The sequence below is a fragment of the Chroicocephalus ridibundus genome, chromosome 6, assembly GCF_963924245.1.
Source record: "Chroicocephalus ridibundus chromosome 6, bChrRid1.1, whole genome shotgun sequence".
In the NCBI taxonomy this organism is placed as follows: Eukaryota; Metazoa; Chordata; class Aves; order Charadriiformes; family Laridae; genus Chroicocephalus; species Chroicocephalus ridibundus.
Window position 1 is genome coordinate 22745473 of NC_086289.1, and position 21432 is coordinate 22766904.

The 21432-nt window shown below is 47.9% G+C and overlaps 1 protein-coding gene across 7 annotated transcripts in view; it reads left to right on the plus strand.

Moving 5' to 3' along the window:
* Positions 1-21432, plus strand: part of TLL2 (tolloid like 2) — a 126472-nt gene that overhangs the window by 32123 nt on the left and 72917 nt on the right. For 6 of the 7 annotated variants that reach the window (XR_010071649.1, XM_063339078.1, XM_063339080.1 and 3 more), the window contains exon 2: positions 2643-2753. The exons of the other annotated variant lie outside the window; for it this stretch is intronic. Coding sequence is in view for 5 of the 6 variants with exons in the window: in XM_063339078.1 (XP_063195148.1) it covers positions 2643-2753 (111 nt within the window). In the remaining variant the exon portion in view is untranslated. The remainder of the gene's footprint in view (positions 1-2642; positions 2754-21432) is intronic. 7 annotated transcript variants of the gene reach the window in all.

The window sequence follows — 21432 nt, forward strand, 5'->3', positions numbered from 1 at the left end:
GTGGGACACCTCCCGTGGGGTGGAAGCAAGCATCTTTCAGGTTTGCGTGCCTTTAGGAAGGAGCCTTTGACAGCACAGGAGAAGTTGCAGCGCAGCATTCTCAGCCGGGACTTCCAGCGAGGAAAGTTGTTCAGCTGGTTCGGGGCTGTGATAAATCATGGTTCCCCTGGAGCACGCTGGGACTGCAGAGAGCTGGAAATAAGTGCTAGGGAAATTCAGCTTTTGTAGTGGGCCATCTTTCAGGATGATGTATGGCTTTGTAACAGAAAGAGATTCCTTTGCTAGGGCTGGGAGAAAACTGTTGCCTTCCATTGGGAAGGAAAATGTAACAGTTCTGTTGATCCGTGCTGCAGGCTTGCCCTGAAAGCTATGCTTGGCCATGGGCTACCTTAGCTGGGGAACAAACCGTGTGGTACTAATGGAAAAGAGCCACTGAGCGCCCAAGGTGGTGGCAATTAGTTTGGGACTGAAATGGGATGATAGGTTTGGCAGGAGGGTAGGGAATGGATATCTAGTTGGCCAGTCTAATAGTGACTTACTGAATGTGGCTGGGGAGGGAATCAGATAGCACGGGATGCCGTTTGCATCTCTGCCCCTTTGTCCTGAGCAACATTGTCCTGAGCAGATAATTTCTCTGGATGGATAAAATGTCTTCTCTTCAAACAGGAGGATGTGTCTCTGCTTTCTTCCACTGGCCATTCCCAATCAGCTGGGGATGTTTGGCCATACTTGTTAGCTGCCGGGGTTCTGACAGTATTTTAGGTTCTTCACTGTTCATTGTGAGAGCTTGGATTGCCAAAAAGTTGGGGAGAGCTTGAGTTCTGGGTTTGTGTAGCAAACAGAGGCTCTGTCCAAGTTAAAAATGATGTCAGTCTGTGTATAGGTTTGTCTACACTAACTATGGTCTCTTCTGGACCTGTCACTGTATTTCTGTACTCTGGGGTTTGGTAGCACTGTCAAGGAGACCCAACCAAAAATCCAGATCCAGCCTCCTTTGAGGCTGTCTCCCATTCCTCTGCTGTGGCCAGGTAACCAGGGGAAACACCTTTCTTCCAGGGAGAGGGGGAAGCATCAGAGTCCTACTCTGCTCATGCCAGGGCTTTGCTGCTCGTAGCAGCTCTTGGCTGAGGCAGTTTGTGGTAGCTGGGATGTGCCCCAGTAGAAGGCAAAGACTTCTTGCTGTTCCCATGTCCCAGAACAGTGACATTGGCAAATGCTATTCTACCGACTGGGGTGCTGAGACGCAGAATAGAGGAGGCAAGCGCTGCTTCAGAACAAGTGCTGTGTTGTATCAGAAAAAACTTCTCTGAGTTTACCTTTCATAACGCAGTTGCCGCAGACCGATTGCAGGTTTCTGATATTCAGGCAAAGGTCCATGTTTTGTTTGGTCTTGGTGGTGAAAGTGAGATGATCAGTTAAACCCAGTAGTTTCTCAGGCCTAACATACTTTGATCATTGGTGTTATTAGTGTAGCAACGGGACGTTCCCCCCCGCCGCCCACCCAAGTAATGTAAATGTTGTTGACTTAACAAGAGAGGAAAAAATGATTCCATCAAATCTGGTCACTGTTGCAGACAGCTACTCAATATTGCTCCTTGTCTGACTTACTGAGTTCTCTTGAACTATACCACTGATTAATTTGCTCTGGTTTGGGGTTTTGGTTCTTTTGTTGTTGTTGTTTTTTATTATTGTTATTATTAATTTTTGTCAACCTATGCGGTCTTCTCGTATAAGTTGTAACAGCTCTGTTTGTAACCTGTTTGTTATCTCTGAAAGATCTGTTCTGCTTGGTCAACTGCTTCATTGCCTGTGTTTATTTTGTTCAAATTCCCAAAATGGTAACTATACACTGCAGCGTCAACTCGGTCAGGATACTCCCAGGGTATAATTTTTTCCACTCAAATGATTTCCAGTCTGTTTCTCTGGGCTGTGAATGTTGAGGTATCAGTTTGTTTACCTTATTTTCATGGCTTCTGGCTGAAACTCAAGGATTTTTACAAAATTTAAAACTCTGCAAACTTAAATCTGGGTAACTGATCCACAAGGGGACAAGTAACTGGTGTTTCTCTGCTGAAGTGGAAATGGTAGGCTGGCTCTCAGCTTGGATTTAGAGCAATGCAGTGCGTCTGAGTGCTAACTATGTGTATGAGGTTCTGCAGGCTGACAGCCGTAGCCTTTAGATGTACGCGGCTGGGCTTGAGTCCTTCACCACTCTCCTGTCTTATGCAAATTGTTGGCCTGGGGATGGTGTGGATGCACCATCTCAGGATCTGAGCTGCAGCTTGGCTAACTACTTCGCACTAACTAGGGAAATACCAGTGATTGTCCTCCTTGTAGGCTTTGAAGAAGAGTGAACACCACCACCTTAGTGCCTAGTTGAGAGCCAGAGCTGTAACAACAGTTAACACAAGGAATCCCAGCTAATCAGCTCCTTTTGGTGGATCTGCACAGTGGCTTTAATTTAAATGCTGTTGCCTGGCCTCCAGCGATGTCCACTCCATCTGTACTTTTAAAACTACTGCTGTGTGTTACCTTTTTTTGGCCCATGGAGTACGTCCTTTTAGGTGCCATACAGGCCACATAGGAACTGCACTTTCCTTCCAAAATAAAAAGTAAACTAATTACAGTTTGTTTCTCTCCAGCTGCCTTTTGGGGCGATATCGCTTTAGATGAAGATGATCTGAAGCTGTTTCAAGTAGACAGAACTGTTGACTTAACAAAGCACTCAGATGGCAACGCAAGACACACTTCAGGTAAGGGCAGCCCCGGGGTGGTGATGCCTTCTTTCCCCTGGTTTTGTCCTTAGGGAGGAAGGAGTTTCCTCTCACTCCTGATGCCTGTTCCCACAGGCAGGGAGGTGCACGCAGAGCTTAGTTATGGGTCAGAGGGTGGGATCCAGCTCTGAACTTCGTTAAACAAAAACCGAATCGCAGTTTGATGTAGCCAGTCTCATCTTGTCTGAGAGAGAAGATTTTCAAATTTACAGCACCGGTCTCTTTCTACAAGCAACTGCTTTTCTGCAAATGTGTAAGGAAATGTGTTTGAAATAGGGACGCTCAGTTTGGCATTAGTTTTGACTCTGCTCCTCCCCTGCTTTTCATGCAATGTATGATCTTAGTGGAATAATGCATTTTCTCAGCTGTCTGCCTAGGTAAAACCCACTGCAGTCTTGCATACGGACTGCCCTGGAAGTGGTGTTATAACTGGAATAGGTTAACAATTGTGTTGATTTTCTATAAAGCAAATGGATGGGGTAACATATGCTTATGTTGCCCTCCTACACAGGGGCACACTCAGTCTCCTGCCAGACCAGAGCTGTTTCTTGACTCAGGAGCTCCGACTGGCCTCCAGCTCTAACAGTCTCTGAAATACTCTGCAGCTGGTTTGGAGGGCTCCCTGCAGTCTTGTTGCCTCTGCTCCACTTTATGCTGCAAGAGAGAAATTGTTGGAAGTCAGAGCTCTGAGAGATACCAGAGGGACTGGAGACAGAGCAGGTCAGGACAAACTTCTCTCTCTGCCGTTACACTCTTAGCAAGTAGGTAGCAAGTAGGGTGAAAGGTTGGGTAGAGCCAGAAATCACTGAAATCACATGTTCACCTGACCCCTGTGCATCTCAGCTCATATTGTGTCCTTTGTAAGGACTGGTGGCTGGTTCTGTTTCCTTGTGGCTGCCTAGCTTTGGTTTCAGAGCATCTAAGCACTGTGTATGTCCTGTTCCTGGGGATCAGTGCTCCAGCATCCTGTTGGGATGAGTATGAAAGATTACACATCCAACACAGAGGCATGTTTTTGATGTTGATTTAACTGACTAAACTCATGCGGATGCTGACATTCTGGGGAGGGAAGGGCTGTCCAGATTGTTCAGATTACGGATTTCTTCCTGGAAATGCAATTATCCTGCACTGTCGTGTCACATCACCCATTCGTGTTGTGTTTCAGGCTGTGGCGCATTCTCAGGTAATAGGTGATTAGGAGCAGGTTGCCTTCAGAGGAGAAGGTAAATCAGAAAATGAGGACTATGTGAGGCAGGAAGCACTCATTTCTTCCACATCCCTTTGGCAGTTCCTGAAGTTAGATGAGGAGACTACCGTGGAAGTAAAGCCAGACGGTGTTTGACTGTATTAGTTTGCTCTGGTGGCTTTTTTAGTTGTCATATCTAGCATATTTCTTTTCACTCAGCACTGGTGCCAGACCTGCACTGTCTGGCAAATGAACTGAATTTCATAACCCACATCTGTATCATGTAATGCCGTGTCGTGGTTTAACCCCAGCCGGCAGCTAAGCACCACGCAGCTGCTTACTCACTGCCTCCGGTGGGATGGGGAGAGAATCAGAAGAGCAGAAGTGAGAAAACTTTTGGGTTGAGATAAAGACAGTTTAATAGGTAAAGCAAAATCTGTGCATGCAAGCAAAGCAAAGCAAGGAATTCATTCACTGCTTCCCATCGGCAGGCAGGTATTCCGCCATCTCCAGGAAAGCAGGGCTTCATCACGTGTAATGGTTTCTTGGGAAGACAAGTGCCATAACTCCAAATGTCCCCCCCTTCCTTCTTCTTCCCCGTAGCTTTATATGCTGAGCGTGATGTTACATGGTATGGAATATCCCTTTGGTCACCTGGGGTCAGCTGTCCTGGCTGTGTCTCCTCCGAACGTTTCGTGCACTCCCAGCCCTCGATGGTGGTATGAGGAGCAGAAAAGGCTTTGACTGCTTAGCAACAACTAAAAGTGTTAGTGTGTTATCAACATTATTCTCATCCTAAATCCACAACATAGCACCATACCAGCTGGTAGTAAGAAAGTTAACTCTATCCCAGCTGAAACCAGGATGTGCAGACACTGGTCTCTTACAGCCATGGCTCATGTTGTGTGGTTGGACTCGTCTTTTCCTGGCACCTTTCACTGACTGAGTCAAAGTTGTGGATGCCCCATCCCTGGAGGTGTTCAAGGCCAGGTTGGATGGGGCTTTGAGCATCCTGGTCTTAGTGGGAGGTGTCCCTGCCCAGGGCAGGGGGTTGGAACTAGATGATCTTTAAGATCCCTTCCAACCCGAACCATTCTATGATTCTATGATCATACGATGCTTTGCATTAGGCGAATGGTGATGTCGTGTCACTCCTTGGCCCTGTCCTCATCTCCGACAGGCTCCATTCGTCCCCCTGGCTTCCAGCCCCTGGAAGCGCGAGCTGACACACGGGCAGCCCCTGTTCTGCGGAGCAGGCAGAGGGGTCTCTGTGTTCACCTGCCCTGCAAGGGGGCTCTCTGCAGGGGCAGGAGGGGTTGGTTCTTCTCTTGCAGGGCTTGCTTGACACTCATGTGAATTGTAAGAGGGTGGTCTACTTCAGCATGGTGGGGATTGGGACCCATTCTTCCCTGGGAGAAAGTCTGCTCTCCGCTTTTTTATTTCCAGTGGGAAGAATGCAACCTCTGTACAGAAACAGCCTAAGACCTTTTATGAATGGGACCACTTGAATGATAACATTTCATAGTTTCCTAAAGCTGTTAATCGGATTAGTTGTATAGTGGAGGAAGTACTTAATACGTATATACAGACACACAGCCTCTTCATATCTGGGAGCTGCAGTTCTGAACACATTTTTAGGCTAGGCATTCTTCTTCCCCTGTGTTGTTTCCTTGTCCCCAGAAAATGCTGTTTGACTGGGAGGAGGGGTGAAAATTGTGCCATTTGACACTGTTGGGCTGCCTGTAGGCATACACCCTATTGGCTTGTGTGGAGCATCTGCAGCTGTCAAGCTGTGGCGGAAGAATGAGGTTCCCATGTTCTTATGGGTGGAGGTGGACGTGGTTCTTCACTGGATCCAACTGGAGACTATTGTTTTTAGTAAAAGCTCTGCCTTGGTTCGTGAGGGCTGAGGCTGTCAGGTGTTTCAAGGTTTCCCATTTCAACTCCTCCTCTTCACCTTCTTCCGGTCTCAATCTAGAGGGATACCTATGCCCTTCTCTAGGCCCTTGAGAGAGGAGCAGGGAATCTGATCTGAGAACTGTCTGGATTCTGCCGCAGATCTCTGTGCTGAGCTCTTATTTTGCTGAATCAGCGGTGCCCTTGGCTTGGCTTCTGGGAGAGAATGGATGCCTTGAAATCCAATGTTTCCAAGCATTTTCTAAGCAAATTCGTAGCAAATTCGTAGTGTTTCATTCCTGCTATCAGGGATGTAAAGCAATGGACCGAATAGCGTTGTCCTCCTGGTGAAGTCGCAGAGCAGGGTCATGGTCCCTCCCTTCTGAGGGACATTGGCTCAGAGCTCTTTGGCAATCCCCTTGAAGACTGTTCATGTGGGGTGTGCAGACAGGGATAGCTGTCTCTTTGGTTCCCAACTTGATACCTTGCTTTAGAGCTGTAGCAATTATGTCCCTGTTTGGCTTTCACTGGATGTCTCTGTCCTGTGTGTCTGGATTACCAGGACGTCATGGTAAGAACTCGGCAGAAGGCCATGCTATCCCTGAGCTCTGCACCGAGCAGCTCCGATGTGGCCACTCAGACGGAGCTTACGTGGGAACATGCTGCCACCCAGGTGTCAGGTTGCAGGGTGTGCCCTGCTCTTGCGCCTGTGTTGAATGGCAGTGGTGAGCAGACCTGTGGGAGGTGTGCCCAGGTAGAGGAACTCCTTCACCTAGTGATGGAGCTCCGTGAGGAGGTAAGTCGTCTGAGAAGTATAAGGGATTGTGAACAGGAGATAGATAACTGGAGTCGCATCCTGCCTTCCCTGAAAGAAGCACCTCAGGCAGACAGAGCTCCACATACAGAGCACTCCCCACCCTCTAGCAGCACAGCTGAATGTGGAGATTCAGAGGACAGGGGCCAGTGGCAACAAGTCCCTGTCCGGCATGGCAGGTGTGCCACCCAGGTGACCCCCACACCATCCGAGGTGCCCTTGCAGAACGGATATGATGTTCTGCAAAGGGAACCGGAGGATGAGAAGGACATCAGCTTACTGAACTTGGAGTTGTCACTGAGGCCGAGACGGATTAAGCCTCGTATAACAACATCTTCGGTTAGGAAAGAAAGACGGGTCCTTGTAGTAGGGGACTCGATTCTGAAGGGAGTAGAAGGTCCCATATGTAGACCAGACCCAATCTGTAGGGAGGTCTGCTGTCTCCCTGGGGCCAAAGTTAAGGATGTCCGGAAGAAACTCCCTACCCTAGTTAAGCCTGCTGACTACTACCCTTTATTGATTTTTCAGTTAGGCAATGATGAAATTTCAGGAAGAAGCCTGAGGGCAATGAAGAAAGACTTCAGGGCCCTGGGACGGATGGTTAGGGGATCAGGAGCACAAATAGTGTTTGCTTCTATCCCAACAGTTGCAAGGATAGATGAGAAGATTAATAGGAAATGCCAGCTGTTCAATGCCTGGCTCAGAGACTGGTGTCATCGGCAGGACTTGGGGTTCTTTGATTATGGGCTGCTTTTCAGGACGCCAGGCCTGCTGGCAACAGACGGCAAAAGCCTGTCTCAGAGGGGGAAAAGGGTTTTAGGGCAAGAGTTGGCGGGGCTCATTGACAGGGCTTTAAACTAGATTCGAAGGGGGATGGGGATAGATCCAAGCTTGCTAGCAAAAAACCTGAAGGTGGCATGCTGGCACTAGACTTGGAAAAGATAGGGGGCGTTACCAGGCTCCTTAGGAATAAGTCTGGGGGTGGCAGAATTTCGGCTCCCGCCAGTAAAAAGGAGAAAGGACCTATAGCCCAGCTGAAGTGCTTATACACTAATGCACGTAGCATGGGTAACAAACAGGAGGAGCTGGAAGCCATTGTGCAGCAGGATAATTATGATGTAGTCGCCATCACAGAAACGTGGTGGGATGACTCACATAGCTATAGTGCTGCCATGGATGCCTATAGGCTCTTCAGGAAGGATAGGCAAGCAAGGAGAGGCGGGGGTGTGGCCCTGTATGTTAAGGAGTGTTATGAATGCTTTGAACTTAATGATGGTGATAATGAGACTGAGTGTTTATGGGTAAGAATCAGGGGCAGGGCTAACAAGGCAGATATCGTAGTAGGAGTCTGTTATAGACCGCCCAATCAGGATGAGGAGGCAGATGAAATATTCTATAAATGGCTGGGAGAAGTCTCAAGATCGCGAGCTCTTGTCCTTGTGGGGACTTCAATTTGCCGGACATCTGCTGGGAATACAATACAGCAGGGAGGGAACAGTCTAGAAGGTTCCTGGAATGTGCTGGGGATAACTTCCTGACACAGCTAGTGAGAGAGCCAACTAGGGAAGGTGCCCTGCTGGATCTGTTGTTTGTAAATAGGGAAGGTCTTGTGGGGGATGTGATGGAGGCTGTCTTGGGAACAGTGACCATGAAATGATAGAGTTTTTGATTCTGCGAGAAGCAAGGAGAGGGGTCAGCAGAACTGCTACCTTGGACTTCCGGAGGGCGGACTTTGGGCTTTTCAGGAGCCTGGTTGACAAAGTCCCCTGGGAGGCAGTCCTCCAGGGCAAAGGAGCCCAGGAAGCCTGGATGATTTTCAAGAAGGAAGTCTTAAAGGCGCAGGAGCAGGCTGTCCCCATGTGCCAGAAGACAAGTCGTTGGGGAAAAAGGCCGGCCTGGCTAAACAGGGAGCTAGTGTTGCAACTTAGGGAAAAAAAGAGGATCTATGGCCTCTGGAAGGAAGGGCAGGCCACTCAAGACGACTACAAAGAGGTAGTTAAGCTATGTAGGGAAAAAATCAGGAGGGCCAAAGCCCAGCTAGAGCTAAACCTCGCTTCTGTTGTCAAGGACAACAAAAAAAGTTTCTATAAATATATTAGCAATAAGAAGAGGACTAAGGATTATCTCTGTCCTCTAGTAGATGGGGCCGGCAACATAGTGACCAAGGATGAGGAAAAGGCTGAGGTACTTAATGCAGTCTTTGCCTCAGTCTTCAGCAGTAGGACCAGTTGTTCCCTGAGCACCCAGACCCCTGAACTAGAAGACAGGGATGGGGAGCAGAATGAAGCCCCCATAATCCAAAGGGAAATGGTGAGGGACCTGCTTCAGCACCTGGAGGTGCACAAATCTATGGGGCCGGATGGGATCCACCCAAGGGTATTGAAAGAGCTGGCGGAGGTGCTCGCCAGGCCACTTGGTATCATTTATGAGCAGTCCTGGACAACCGGGGAGGTCCCAGCTGACTGGAGGTTAGCAAATGTGACACCCATCCACAAGAAGGGCCGGAAGGAGGATCCAGGGAACTACGGGCCAGTCAGTCTGACCTCAGTGCCTGGGAAGGTCATGGAACAGATCCTCCTCAGTGCCATTACACGGCACATGCAGGAGAACAGGGTGATCAGGCCCAGTCAGCATGGGTTTGTGAAGGGCAGGTCATGCCTATCAAACCTAATATCCTTCTATGATAAGGTGACCCACTTAGTGGATGAGGGAAAAGCTGTGGATGTTATCTACTTGGATTTTTGCAAAGCTTTTGACACTGTTTCCCACAGCATTCTCCTGGAGAAACTGGCTGCTCATGGCCTGGACAGGTGTACTCTTCGCTGGGTAAAAAACTGGCTGGATGGCCGTGCCCAGAGAGTGGTGGTAAATGGAGTTAAATCCAGTTGGTGTCCAGTCACAAGTGGTGTCCCCCAGGGCTCGGTGCTGGGGCCGGTTCTCTTTAATATCTTTATCAATGATCTGGATGAAGGGATCGAATGCACCCTCAGTAAGTTCGCAGATGACACTAAACTGGGCGGGCGTGTTGATCTGCTTGAGGGTAGGTTGGCTCTGCAGAGGGATCTGGACAGGCTGGACCGATGGGCTGAGACCAATGGTATGAGGTTCAACAAGGCCAAATGCCGGGTCCTGCACTTGGGACACAACAACCCCATGCAGCGCTACAGGATTGGGGCAGAGTGGCTCGAAAGCAGCTTGACAGAAAAGGACCTGGGAGTGCTGGTTGACAGCCAGCTGAATATGAGCCAGCAGTGTGCCCAGGTGGCCAAGAAGGCCAACAGCATCCTAGCCTGTATCAGGAATAGTGTGGTGAGCCGGACTAGGGAAGTGATCATCCCCCTGTACTCGGCACTGGTGAGGCCCCACCTCGAGTACTGCGTTCAGTTTTGGGCCCCTCGCTACAGGAGGGACATTGAGGTGTTGGAGCGTGTCCAGAGAAGGGCTACAAAGCTGGTGAAGGGTCTGGAGGACAAACCTTATGAAGAACGACTGAGGGAGCTGGGGTTGTTTAGCCTGGAGAAGAGGAGGCTGAGGGGAGACCTTATCACCCTCTACAACTACCTGAAAGGAGGTTGTAGAGAGATGGGGGCTGACCTCTTCTCCCTGGTGACAAGTGATAGGATGAGGGGAAACGGGTTCAAGTTACGTCAGGGGAGGTTTAGATTAGATATTAGGAAACATTTTTTCACTGAAAGGGTTATTAAACATTGGAATAGGCTGCCCAGGGAGGTGGTGGATTCACCATCCCTGGAGGTGTTTAAAAAAAGGGTAGATGGGGCACTTAGGGACATGGTTTAGAAGTGGCTCTTGTCAGGGTAGGCTAAAGGTTGGACTCGATGATCTTAAAGGTCCCTTCCAACCTCAACAATTCTATGATTCTATGATTATTTTGCATGAGTGGTCACATAGGGGATTGGCATTATACAGGGAATTGCATCACTTGTGTTATGTATTTGCAAAGCCTTTTGCAGTGCAGAATATGACGTGATAGTCCCTATTCATATGAGTAGTCTCCTTTGCTCCAAAGGAGCTTCCTTTCCAAGGATTTGTCAGGAAGAGCACAGGTTGAGCAGTTTAAAACTGGAGAAGGCTTTGCAGTAGCATCTTGTGTGCGAGCATCATTCTCTGATACGTTTATAGCAGTGGGGGTTTTCTTCAGGCCATGTTGAGGGAAAGGCAGGCATGATGGCAGTCTACAGCTAAGTCTAGCCCACTTAATCCAAGTAGTTTTTAGGTGTCTGCATGTTGATCGCTGTTGACTTTGTTAAAACTCTGAGCGCTGAGTTAGTGAACTGGGCTCTGAGTTCATCTGCAAGCAGCGCAGCTGAACTCTGAGTGAATGCCAGGAGACATCCTCTTATAAGAGGGCTCAGGACTACCAACTAGTTTGTTGCTCATCTGGGCCCTTTCAGGATTTCCCTGAAGATTAATTCCAAAGTGCCTTCCTCCAACCCAATTTTAAATCGTTCCAGTAATGTGACCAGTGCTCCTTGCCACAGGTCTCTCAACCTCAGCTTTGCTCCACCTGAAGTTTAGTTTTACTCTCATCAGTGATTTGGTAAAAGAACCGTTTAAAGTTGCACAATTTGACCTCTCTTTGAGTTGAGGTAGTTTTTTTCTAATTTTCTGAACCAGGAAGAAAAATGTGGTTTTTTTTTCCCCCCATTAGCTGCTCTTCTTTGAAACCTAGGCCCTAAACTCAGAGAATTGCTTGTGTTCTTTTTGTTTGCTGTTTTTTATATTATTAGAGATTCTACACGTCAAACTATGCCCTCCACATCATCTGTTCATCCTGCTATAACCATCTGTAATGCCACATAAAGATCTGCCAAACAGGAAATTTCCTCCTCCCCCTTAAAAATGTTTTGCATCTAGAAGCAGGGAAAACCACTAAGGGATGTTGTTGAAACAAAAGTTTTGCTTTGCATTGAAAACGTTTGTTAGCTGCCTCTCTTTTTCCGTGAGATCAAGTTTAGATGTTATGTTTACTATGAAAATCAGTTGTTCTCATGCAGTGGATACCCTCAGGATTTGGCCCCGCAGAGATACAGTAATGGTTCAAAACATAATGAAATGCATCAGGTACCTGGAGATCTGCCAGCGAGCGCTATCCTCAGCAGGCCCACGCTTCACCAACTCCTAATCACTGTGATGAAAGATTTTTATTTTTTTTTTCAAAGAGCTTGCAGTTTGGAAAAGTTTCTCATAGATTTTATTTTTTTTTTTTTTAACTTTGGTGAAAATGTTTGCTTTTACAATGTAATTTTAGTTTAGAAGAAGCTTGTGTCAAAGCTTTGAGGCTTCCTGTGCTGCTGAGAACCCCCGGATGGCTTTGAAATGTGGGGAAACAAGAAAACCCCCAGACAGGTTGTGAAGCTGCAGTGTCACCTCTCTTTTGGACCCAAGTGAGCCCGCTGGTGCAAGGTGATTGTCTCTGCTTTATTGCTCTATCTGCTGAAGCATTCGCCACAGAGGAAGAAGGCCTTTTCTTTTCTTGCCATGCCTACGGGAAGGATGTGCCTGTGTAATCCTAGTGGGTTTAATTTAAGTCTTTTCAGGCAGTTTAGGGATTAAGAGGACTTTTCTGATATATTACCTCTTTTCCTGATTTTTTTTTTTTTTTGCATTACAGAGGCAGTTTCTAGTCCTGAAAGGCACCTCTGTGAGTGAAAAAGGCAAGTTTGTCTCTTCTGGGTTTGGCACCAGCAGACGAGGTGACAACAGGAGCCTGGCTGCCCTCGCTGATGCCATGCGGAGCTGGACTTGCTGCTGAGGCACTGACTCTGTGTCCCGCTGCCGCCAAGAATGCTTTTCAAGAACAGTCAAAACAGGTTTTCTATGCCTCTGATCCTGAGAGGTTTTTAGGCTCATGGCTGGAAGGCCTTGGTGAGGCTTTCACGCCGCCACAAACGAGCGGCAGGAAGGATTTACAGAGCATCTCTGCTAGCTAGAGTAATACTTTGGATAAGAGTGCAGCTGGGACAGGGATATGTTTGATCCCAGGATTTCTACTGATATCGGAGGGGAGATGGAGGCTGCCGTGAATGGCTGGAGGCTCTGGCGGAAAATTCGTGCAAGTTGTTCTCTGGCAAACGAGGCAGACAGGAGTTCTGCATTAAACCTTTTCTTAAGAAGAGCAGGGAGTCGGTTTGTTGGCACACGCTCCGCTGTTCTTGAGCGTGCTGGGGAAATGCAGGCAGCTACTCTGCTGCTTCACCAGATCGGCACAAGGCTCACACCTGCAGCAAGGTGCTTTGCTTTTTCTTGCTTTGGGATGCCCATGGTCACCCCATTTCACGGGACTCTTCCTGTTTGAGGACTGTGGCTCATAGCTTTTTTTTGTAGCACAAGAACTCAGGAATCACAAATTTCAGGGCGATGTGCATAAACTGCTTTGGGGCATGGAGGCAAACCTTGAAGGGATCAGAAGAATGTGCAGTCCTGTGTGAGCGCATGCCTGAAAGTCTGTATGGTGCGAGGCGGATGGCTGCAGTGCTTTTTGAGTTACATAGCAGCTTTTCGTTCACCTGTGGTGGGCTGTCACCCCCTGAAATGTACCTCACTGCTCTCTGGTTACATGCTTGAGGCAAGGCCTTGATTCCCACCTGAGCTGGGATTGTTTGCAGCACAGGTTGCTCAAGTGGAGCTCTCCTGCTAAGAGTGCGCTGTTTAGCCTCAGGGTGAAGAATACGGCCTCTCCTCCGGTGCAATGCTTGAGGTGCTGGAAGCGGTCACAAGCGGGGCTTCTGCTGCCTCTCTTTGGGAGATGTTGCTCAATCCAGGGGCCGTGGCCAGTTGTAGTGCTGCACATTGCTTCCAAGTCCCCTTTGATGCTACTGATGTGTTCCTAGTGAAATTGAAGTTAGTGCAAAATGCACTTCCAGAAGAATGCAAAATCCAGGGATTTTAGACCATGACTGACTGAGATTCCAGGGAAGATCTGATTTATGGATTTGAAGGAGAGATGGTTAAATTCATCTGACTTGGCACATGCATGCCAAGCTCAGAGCTGGTTTTCCCTTGTAACTCGTGTTTGGTGCTCTGCTGTAGTGGCACTTGGTTCGGAGTAGAAGGGATGGACCTTAGCGTTGCTGGATTCAGAGCTGCCTGGGGCCCAAACTCTAGTTCATTTAGGCTTAGAGCATATCTATGAGTTGTGCTAACTTAATCTGAGCTCTGTTGGTCATAACTGCCAGGAGCAATGCAAATAGCTATGTACGTGCTGTAACATAACCCACATCTGTGAACTCTCTACAGGGGTCTTCTCTTCCACTGGGAAATCTTTAGTGAAGGTTGCTTCCTCTTCTGCGGGTAGAGGAACATCTTTGTTCCAAGAGACCTGTCTGAGGGCTCTGTCCATCTGTTTGCATATCTCTTTTCAGTTTTCCACAACACGTGGTGTGCACTCTAGGGATTTCTCTTTGCGGTCCTTGCAGCCTCTTAACAGGAAGAGGAGCCTCAGCCCGCTCTGTGGAATGCTGGGTGCCAAATGCCTGACGCTGGCCTGACGCTGGCCAAATGCATGACTAGCCCCAATGTTTACCTTTTTGAGTCCGTTCAGTCAGGGGGTTTACCAGAGCAGACAACCATGAAATGAATTTCCCGTAGTTCTGTAGTTTCCTAAGGCAAGGCAGGAGCTTCCCTTTGGAAGAAGCAAGTCAGTCCTTTAGGGCTGAGAGTGCTCTTGTTGACGCCGCTCTTCTGAGTTACCCCCTTTCCCAATTACACATTTCTGTGCAATAAGCCAGTAATCTTCTCTTTGCAGAAAAGCAGATACTGTGTTTCTTCCAGCCTGGAGTCTTGCCATCCTATTGCAACCTTCTGAGACCTTCCTGGTTTTCTCCAGCATAAAGATAATTGCCTAGAAAGCCCACGACCCTTGGCTGTTGCTGATGGACCTTCTAATTCCCCCTGTAGTTAAGGCTCTTCTGCTAGCAAATGTTAATCTTTAGGGTTGATATTTTCACTGCAAATGCTTTGCTTTTTGGATTCCTGAGTGCCAACTTGAAGTCCTTGAGGGACTTTTCTCTATAATTACTGATCTTAGGGGTGCCCTTTTGCCAGTCATAGGAACAGAGCCTACCAGTCTGCTGCCTGACAGTAGGGAGAGGAGAGAAGGTGATCAAGTCAAGGTGCCAAAGCATGGGAGGTGTATAGGTGCAAAGACGGCAGATCTCCCTTGCAAGGTTGGAGAAGCAGCCCTGCATCGGGACAGCGTGGCTGCCAGGAGCAGGGAAGTTGGCTTGTCAGGGGTGTTTGCCTGTTCGCATCCTGCTACTGGATTGATCTGTCAGTCGGACGGTGCCTGTGGGAGGGGATCGCACAATCTTCGGGTCTAGAGCCCTGGGGATTTGGCGCATGGCACATGTGCTGGCCCATCCAACGCACTGCAGCTCCGTTCACAGGCACGGATTCTGCTCTGGAGGGCTTTGCATCTTACACTTCCAAAGGCACAGCTCAGGCCGGCTTTGTGCTTTTGGCTGGGCTGTTTTGCCCTTTCCGCACTGCTTGCTTCCAGTAAGGAAGAATTCCCCTAGCTGTTTGGTGTGAGGGCACAAGAGAGATGCAAAGCAGCAGCTCATTTCTCTGCTCCTGCCCTTGTACGAACAAGGGATTCTTCTGATTTCCTCACTCCACAAGCTCCTGTGGGTTGCACATTGGGCTTGATTCCTGCTTATCCTTGGGTCGCCCGTAGCCCCTTCCTCCTTGCCTAGAGGGCTGTATTCTTCTCCCCCAGGAGGCAGTTTCACCTTGCCCCCTGCCCAGAGAGGGTTTTGTGTGTTCAGCCGTTTTTCCCTTCCTGTGTTCATTGAAGGGAGTTCATTCTTTTCCTTACTTGCCTCTTCAGACACCTCCCTTAGGTGATACCCATGGAGAGCTGTCTCACATGCTGACAAATGCTGTCTCAGATGTTATCCCTGCTTCCCAATGTGGGTTTTGTTCCTACTTTTGCTGTGTTTTGTGCAGTCCCTATGTGACCTTGAAGTATGATGCGGGAGAGAGAGTGGTCTTTGTGTGATAGATAACATTTGAGTCAAGATCAGATGTTAATGGAGGGCTCTCCACTGCCTCCCTAGGCCGTGCGGTGCTGCTTGTGATGTGCCTGAGCAGCAACAAGAGGTGCTAGAGTCTTTACTCCACCTGCCCCACCAAAGGGTATGCAGGCTACGATTTTCTCTGAGTCTTTCCAGTATGATGCCTTGCTTCAAAACCAGTTGGGACCAGTGGGGCCTGCAGTGTTCCTTCAGCCAGTGTTCCAAACTTGGCTTGTGACAAGCAGAGAAATACTTCACTTGCTGAAAGAGAAATAGTATCTCCTCTTTCCCCTCTGCTTGTGATAAAGGTCCTGCAGGGCAGGGTAACGAGAGTCCCAAGCAATAGGTGAAGGTACCATCTGTCCCTTCCCAGAGCACAGCCTGAATGACACAGCCCTACTACTTGCTCTGCGTTTCCCGTGGAGTGAGATGTATTTTTTTTCCTCTTGTCTAGGTTCCTGATGGCAGCTGGTCATATGCACCACAAAGTTTGTTTTGCAAATGCACTGTTGCCTGAAATCAAGTTTTCTGGATGGTGGCCTCCCGCCTGTCAAAATAAGTGGTTTTATTTCTGCTGTGCAGCCAACATTCAGCCTTACATAGTTTTTCTTTTAGTGGTTTTACGAGCGCTGCAATATTGCTCAAATTAATCCACACAAGCAATAAAGCTTTCTCCATTGTAACGAAAATCCCCAGCTATTTCAAACTCTGCCACTTATTCATTCTTAGCGGAAACTTTGGTTGTGTTTATCCTGTGAGCCCAATTCATATGCTTCTTTCAGAAATCAGCCAGGAAGGCAGTAACTCAGCATCACTCTTGTCAAATGCTGCACATCAGAAATTAATCAGCTTGGATTTTGTTAATGAGCAATTAACTTTCATTAAGCACCCGAAGACATCTGCAGAAACTATGTATGTTGATGCCGTGGTTGAAGCTGCTTCCAAACAGCTCCTTCCTCTTCGATGTGGTGCGACCATCAGTGTTGGCCATAGCTGCAACAGTGTCGCTGCGCGGGTGATGCTGAATCCCTGCTGCTCCCTGCTTGACTTTGTCTGGTTTTGGCTCCCAGACCCACCGCTTTCCCCATCCCCTAAGTTCTCTTCTGGGCACATCTCAAGCACCTGGAAGTTGGTGCTAGATGGCATTATTAACCCTTTAAGGAGATGTGGTAGTCACCATGTAGAGCATTTATAACATCTGATTTCTATTTGCAACTGTCTTGCTCTCGATCGCTCTTAATTAAATTTTCTTTCGCTCTTGTCTACAGCTGGTGTAACACTCTGGGAGGCTGTTCCTTTTACTGATGCCAGAAGAGTCTTGAATAGTCTTTTGTGTTTAAGTGGAGGTTATTAAATAGCTTTATATTAATTAACTGTGATGCAGGGAACACATGGGCAAATGTACTTGAGGAGATCAGTTTATCCATATGGAAATTACATTGGAAGTTAAATCCATTACTCTAATTGTAAAATTTGACAGTGCTTAGCCAATAATTGCAGAATTGCCTAAATCATGCATTTGTTTCAGAGCTGGGCAAATGCCTGATTTCCTTGAATAGTTGCTCAAATGAAAAATTGAATTTGCCTCAACTGCGTAGGCTGTCGTTTCCGAGAGCGTTTTAGCAAATGAATTTGAGGCAGAAATGGCCAGCAAAAGAGTGGGGTCTAATAAGCTCTGAGAGCAGCCGTTGCAGGATGGTCACTCCGCGAGGCTGGCTTGGACGCCGTGACCCTCAGGCTCTCTGCTTTCAAGCAGGAATGTTGCTGTGCCCACAAAATAAATGTTTCTTACCCCGTTCGGCGAAATAGCCGGCAGTTCCAAGAAACAATCGGTGGCCAAAATGGCTTGATGGATAATAGCAAACAACAAATAAATTAGAAGAAGTTGTAAACTGCTCGTGGTTGATTGTGAACAGAAAGGGGTTACATTTGTGGAATAAATGCGTTCACTTCGAGCTGCTTGTTCGGGCCTAATTTGGAAAGAAGGCTGGCACTTGTAGCTACAGTGGACAAAAAGACCTTCGCTGCAGCTCCCCTTTTCAAATGGCAAGGACAAAGTATTTATTCAGCTGTCAAGTGGGGAAAGAAAGCAAATTAGTTTTAAGCTGAAATGCTGGATTGTGTTTGCTGCCGTAGTTCTGAGGCCAGATGGTGACTTGGACAGCCCTGGGGAACGGGTAACAAGTTTCTCCGGGGCAAAGATCAGAGGCAAAAGAAAATATTCAGATTATCTTGCTGTTCCACTTCCCAGAGTGGAGAAGATAGCGTGAGATGTACAGGGCTGTGCCGGGGAGGGGATTAGCCGCTCTTCTTTTTGCAGTTGATGGTGTTGCCGAATCCTGGAGTCGGTTTGTGGCAGAGAGTGGGTTTGAGACCGACCAAACTATCCCCCAGCAAACTGCAGCCATCCCTGGGACGGACGGGGCAGCTTCTCTGCCGGCAGCCCTCAGTGGGCAGCTCGCTGCAGTGAGGGAAGCTCCTCTGCCGCTTACCCGCCCAGCTCCCCCGCTGCGTATTTAATGACTGCAAATGATTTGGGCATCTGTTTGACCATGGGGCTGGAGGTGGCCTTAAGGCTACTCAGCAGTGGCCACGTTTGGCTTGTGCTCCCAAAGCTTTTCAAGCCCCACTAGCCCTACTTCATGCCTTAGTTTCCCTGCTGTTGGCAATCAGTTTGGGGTGTCCCTTAAAGGAGCTGTGGTGGAGCTGGTAGGTGACCAAGTAGACAGGGTGTCTCTGCTATGTCTACTTAGGGTGCTTAACTGCCTGTTAAACATGGCACTGGCTCCTGGGGGGTAAGAAGGCACCAAAAGTCTCCAAGAAGCTCCAGGATTGGGAGCATCGGAATATCCGGGCAGAAAGCAAGCTGGAAGTAAACATCTCTATGCTGGCACCACACACTCTCCGTGCAAGGAGTTTTAATTGCATTCGAACATAATTTAGCTTCCAGTGTAGTGTTTTCATTTTGAGTTAATTTTTATCCAGTATAAACAAGGTAAGGAGAAAACAAAAGGATTAGGAAGGCTGAGTGGGAGGAGCGGTCTGGCCGGGCTGCGGAGAGCCCCAGGCTCTGACTGGGAGCCCACAGCTGGAACGCGGACCGGGGCAGGGGGACGCTGCAAGGCAGCGCAGGAGCTGTGCCTGGCCCTGCCTGGAGTAGAGTGAGGCTGAAGCAATTAGTCTGTGCAGGTCAGAGGGAAGGGGATGTTAGCGGCGGGGGGCGGGAGGGTTTGTACAGCCTGCTGGAACAGTGGTGGGTGAACCCAAACAGCTCTTACGGTTTCCTTGCCACCTGCAAGTTCACTTCTGTTTTTCTTTCCTTTCAAAGGAGGGACACGGGAGGAGGAGGATTATCGTGAATTTAGAGCAATGTAGTAGAGAGCAAGACACCTGCTAGAAATAGATCTTGACCCTCAGAGTAATGAGAAATCAACGGGGTCGGGGGGTAGTTGGTGCTACACATTTTGGTGTTGATAGTTGTTGCTTTGATGCGCTGGGAGGGAAGAAGTTGCTATTTGTGTCGGGGGACCTGACCATGCAGCAGAGACATGTACATGGCCAGAGTACTTGTGTACTCGGTTTAGTTTTTAATTTTCACTTGCCTTAGTAAAAGCACTGGGACTTGCAGGACTCTCTCTCACTGGAAGAAATTGGTGACACGACACAGGTTGTAGGTAACTTTTTTCTTTCTTTTCTCTCTCATCTGTCTGTCTTTTTACCCCAGGGAACAGAGGGGGTGGTTGCTGCCTGCAGGAAAAGATCCCTTCCAGTCTTCTCAGTCCTTCCTTGTCCCCAGAGAGCTTTGCTCCCCTAAGCATTGACTCTCAGTTGAAAGGTTGGTGGAGAGATTGGGTCAGGTTGTCTTGTTTCTTGCAACACCTTCTGTAAAAAGAAGATGCATCACAGTATTAAAATGATGCTCCCACTTCCAGAACAGCAGGGAGTGCCCAGGGAGAAAACAGGGTGTCGGGGAAGGGTGCTGCCTATGCTCCTGCTGTGCCACACCAAACACAGATGGCGAGCAGAAGGGCTTGGTACTTTAAGTACTTTGCAGCTCATGTTGTGGCAGCTCTGCATTTTCTTAGCTGTGTTCACCTTCCACTTCTCATGAACTTCCCAGGGAGGCCGGTGTCCTCATCCCACACAAGCATTTGCAGAACTGATGTGGAGATGACACATCTGCTTGTCAAGCCTCTGGACCCTGTGGCTCTCCTGAGTTATTGCAGCTAGTCAGCTTACTCCGAATATGAAAAATAGATTCCTGCAGGGAATTTGGGGTTCAGAATTCTTCTCCTTTTTAATTTATTTTTCTTTAAGTAAATTGAGGGAACTTCAGTTATTCCACTGACAGGAAATGCTGAAGGATCTATCTCAAATCATTTGCTCAGATCTCCAGGGCCCTGGGGTTTATGAAAGGTTTTTGCTATAGAGTCTCCACCATCTCTGGGAAACATCTGTTCCACATTCTGAATGCATTTTCCCAGCAGAGCTTGTTTTAATAAAATCATCACTTTCTCTGTGGTTAGAAAATCCAGTGCAATAAAGTGTTTTTTCTGTGCTAAAAGGTTGTTGACCACTGGTTAATGAAGAAGTTAAAAAGCAGCATATAACATCAAGCTTGACTTATCCTGTTCTTCCAGAAGCTTCTCTGATGGGCATAATATGACAAAGTTTTCCAGAACTGAAGCTCAGTGATGTGTATTTAATGTTACCTGTGCTTTTTGGTTTTGTTGGTGCTTCCTTGTAGCTGCTGTTTGAAATCCAGTCTCCGAGCTGTGGCGTGTGAGTAGCACATATGTTGAATAAGCGTATGGAAGTGAGGTGTTTTAAGGCATGGGCAGGGGAAGTGAAATTATGAATAATTTTTTAAAAAATGTATTTTATGATGCTTGTTTTGCTGGTTGTGTCCTAGCTCTGAAATGGCCTTTCTTGCACACTAAGGCATATTAGAAAAAGTCTTGCTGAGGTTCAGTCCGCATTAGACCAGATAATTATGTGTACAGTCAAGTTATTCGCCTGGTGAAGTCCTCAGTGCTCCTTTGTCTTCAGCAGAGGTGATGAAGGTAGTGATAGTAGCTACCTTCCAAGTTCAGGTATGGAGCCCTTCCCCTGTGGGGACAGGAACCAGGGAAGGAAGAGGAGATCCACTGAACATGGAGGGAGTCTTCATCGGTCTGGAGAGGAAAAATTGTCCTGGCTTGAAACTCCTCTGGAGCTGTTAGGTTTTGATTTTAGTGGGAACACTTACACTTTGGAAAAAAGGGAGATGTTTCAATGTAGGAACATTTTGTGTTCTCAAACTGCAATTTTTCAGATGCCTACAATTCCTGTTGGATTCTAGTTGGATTTTAGACTAAAATTCTAGATAGGAGTAGTCTGAAAATGAAGCTTGAAGTATCTCGGGATAGACTGATGTTTCTCCTTTGCTTTCAGGTGGGTAACTCATCTGGCCCCAGAGTAGCGTTTTCAGATAAAAGCTAGAAGACAGGTGGTGTTAAAATGTTTTAGAAGTCGGCTGCCTCTTAAGCGGCTTTGAGGTCTTACAGGGACTCAATAGGAAGGTGGTGGGTATTTCTAGGCCCACTACATGTATCCTGATTCACTAGTGAGCTGCTTTGCCTAGCTTTCCTCTCCTTTTTCAGACAAGATGCCCCTCACGGTTTGTAATCAAGTGGAAGCAAGCACAGAAGCTTTATTTATTAAGAGATCTGGTTGCCCCCTCTTCGG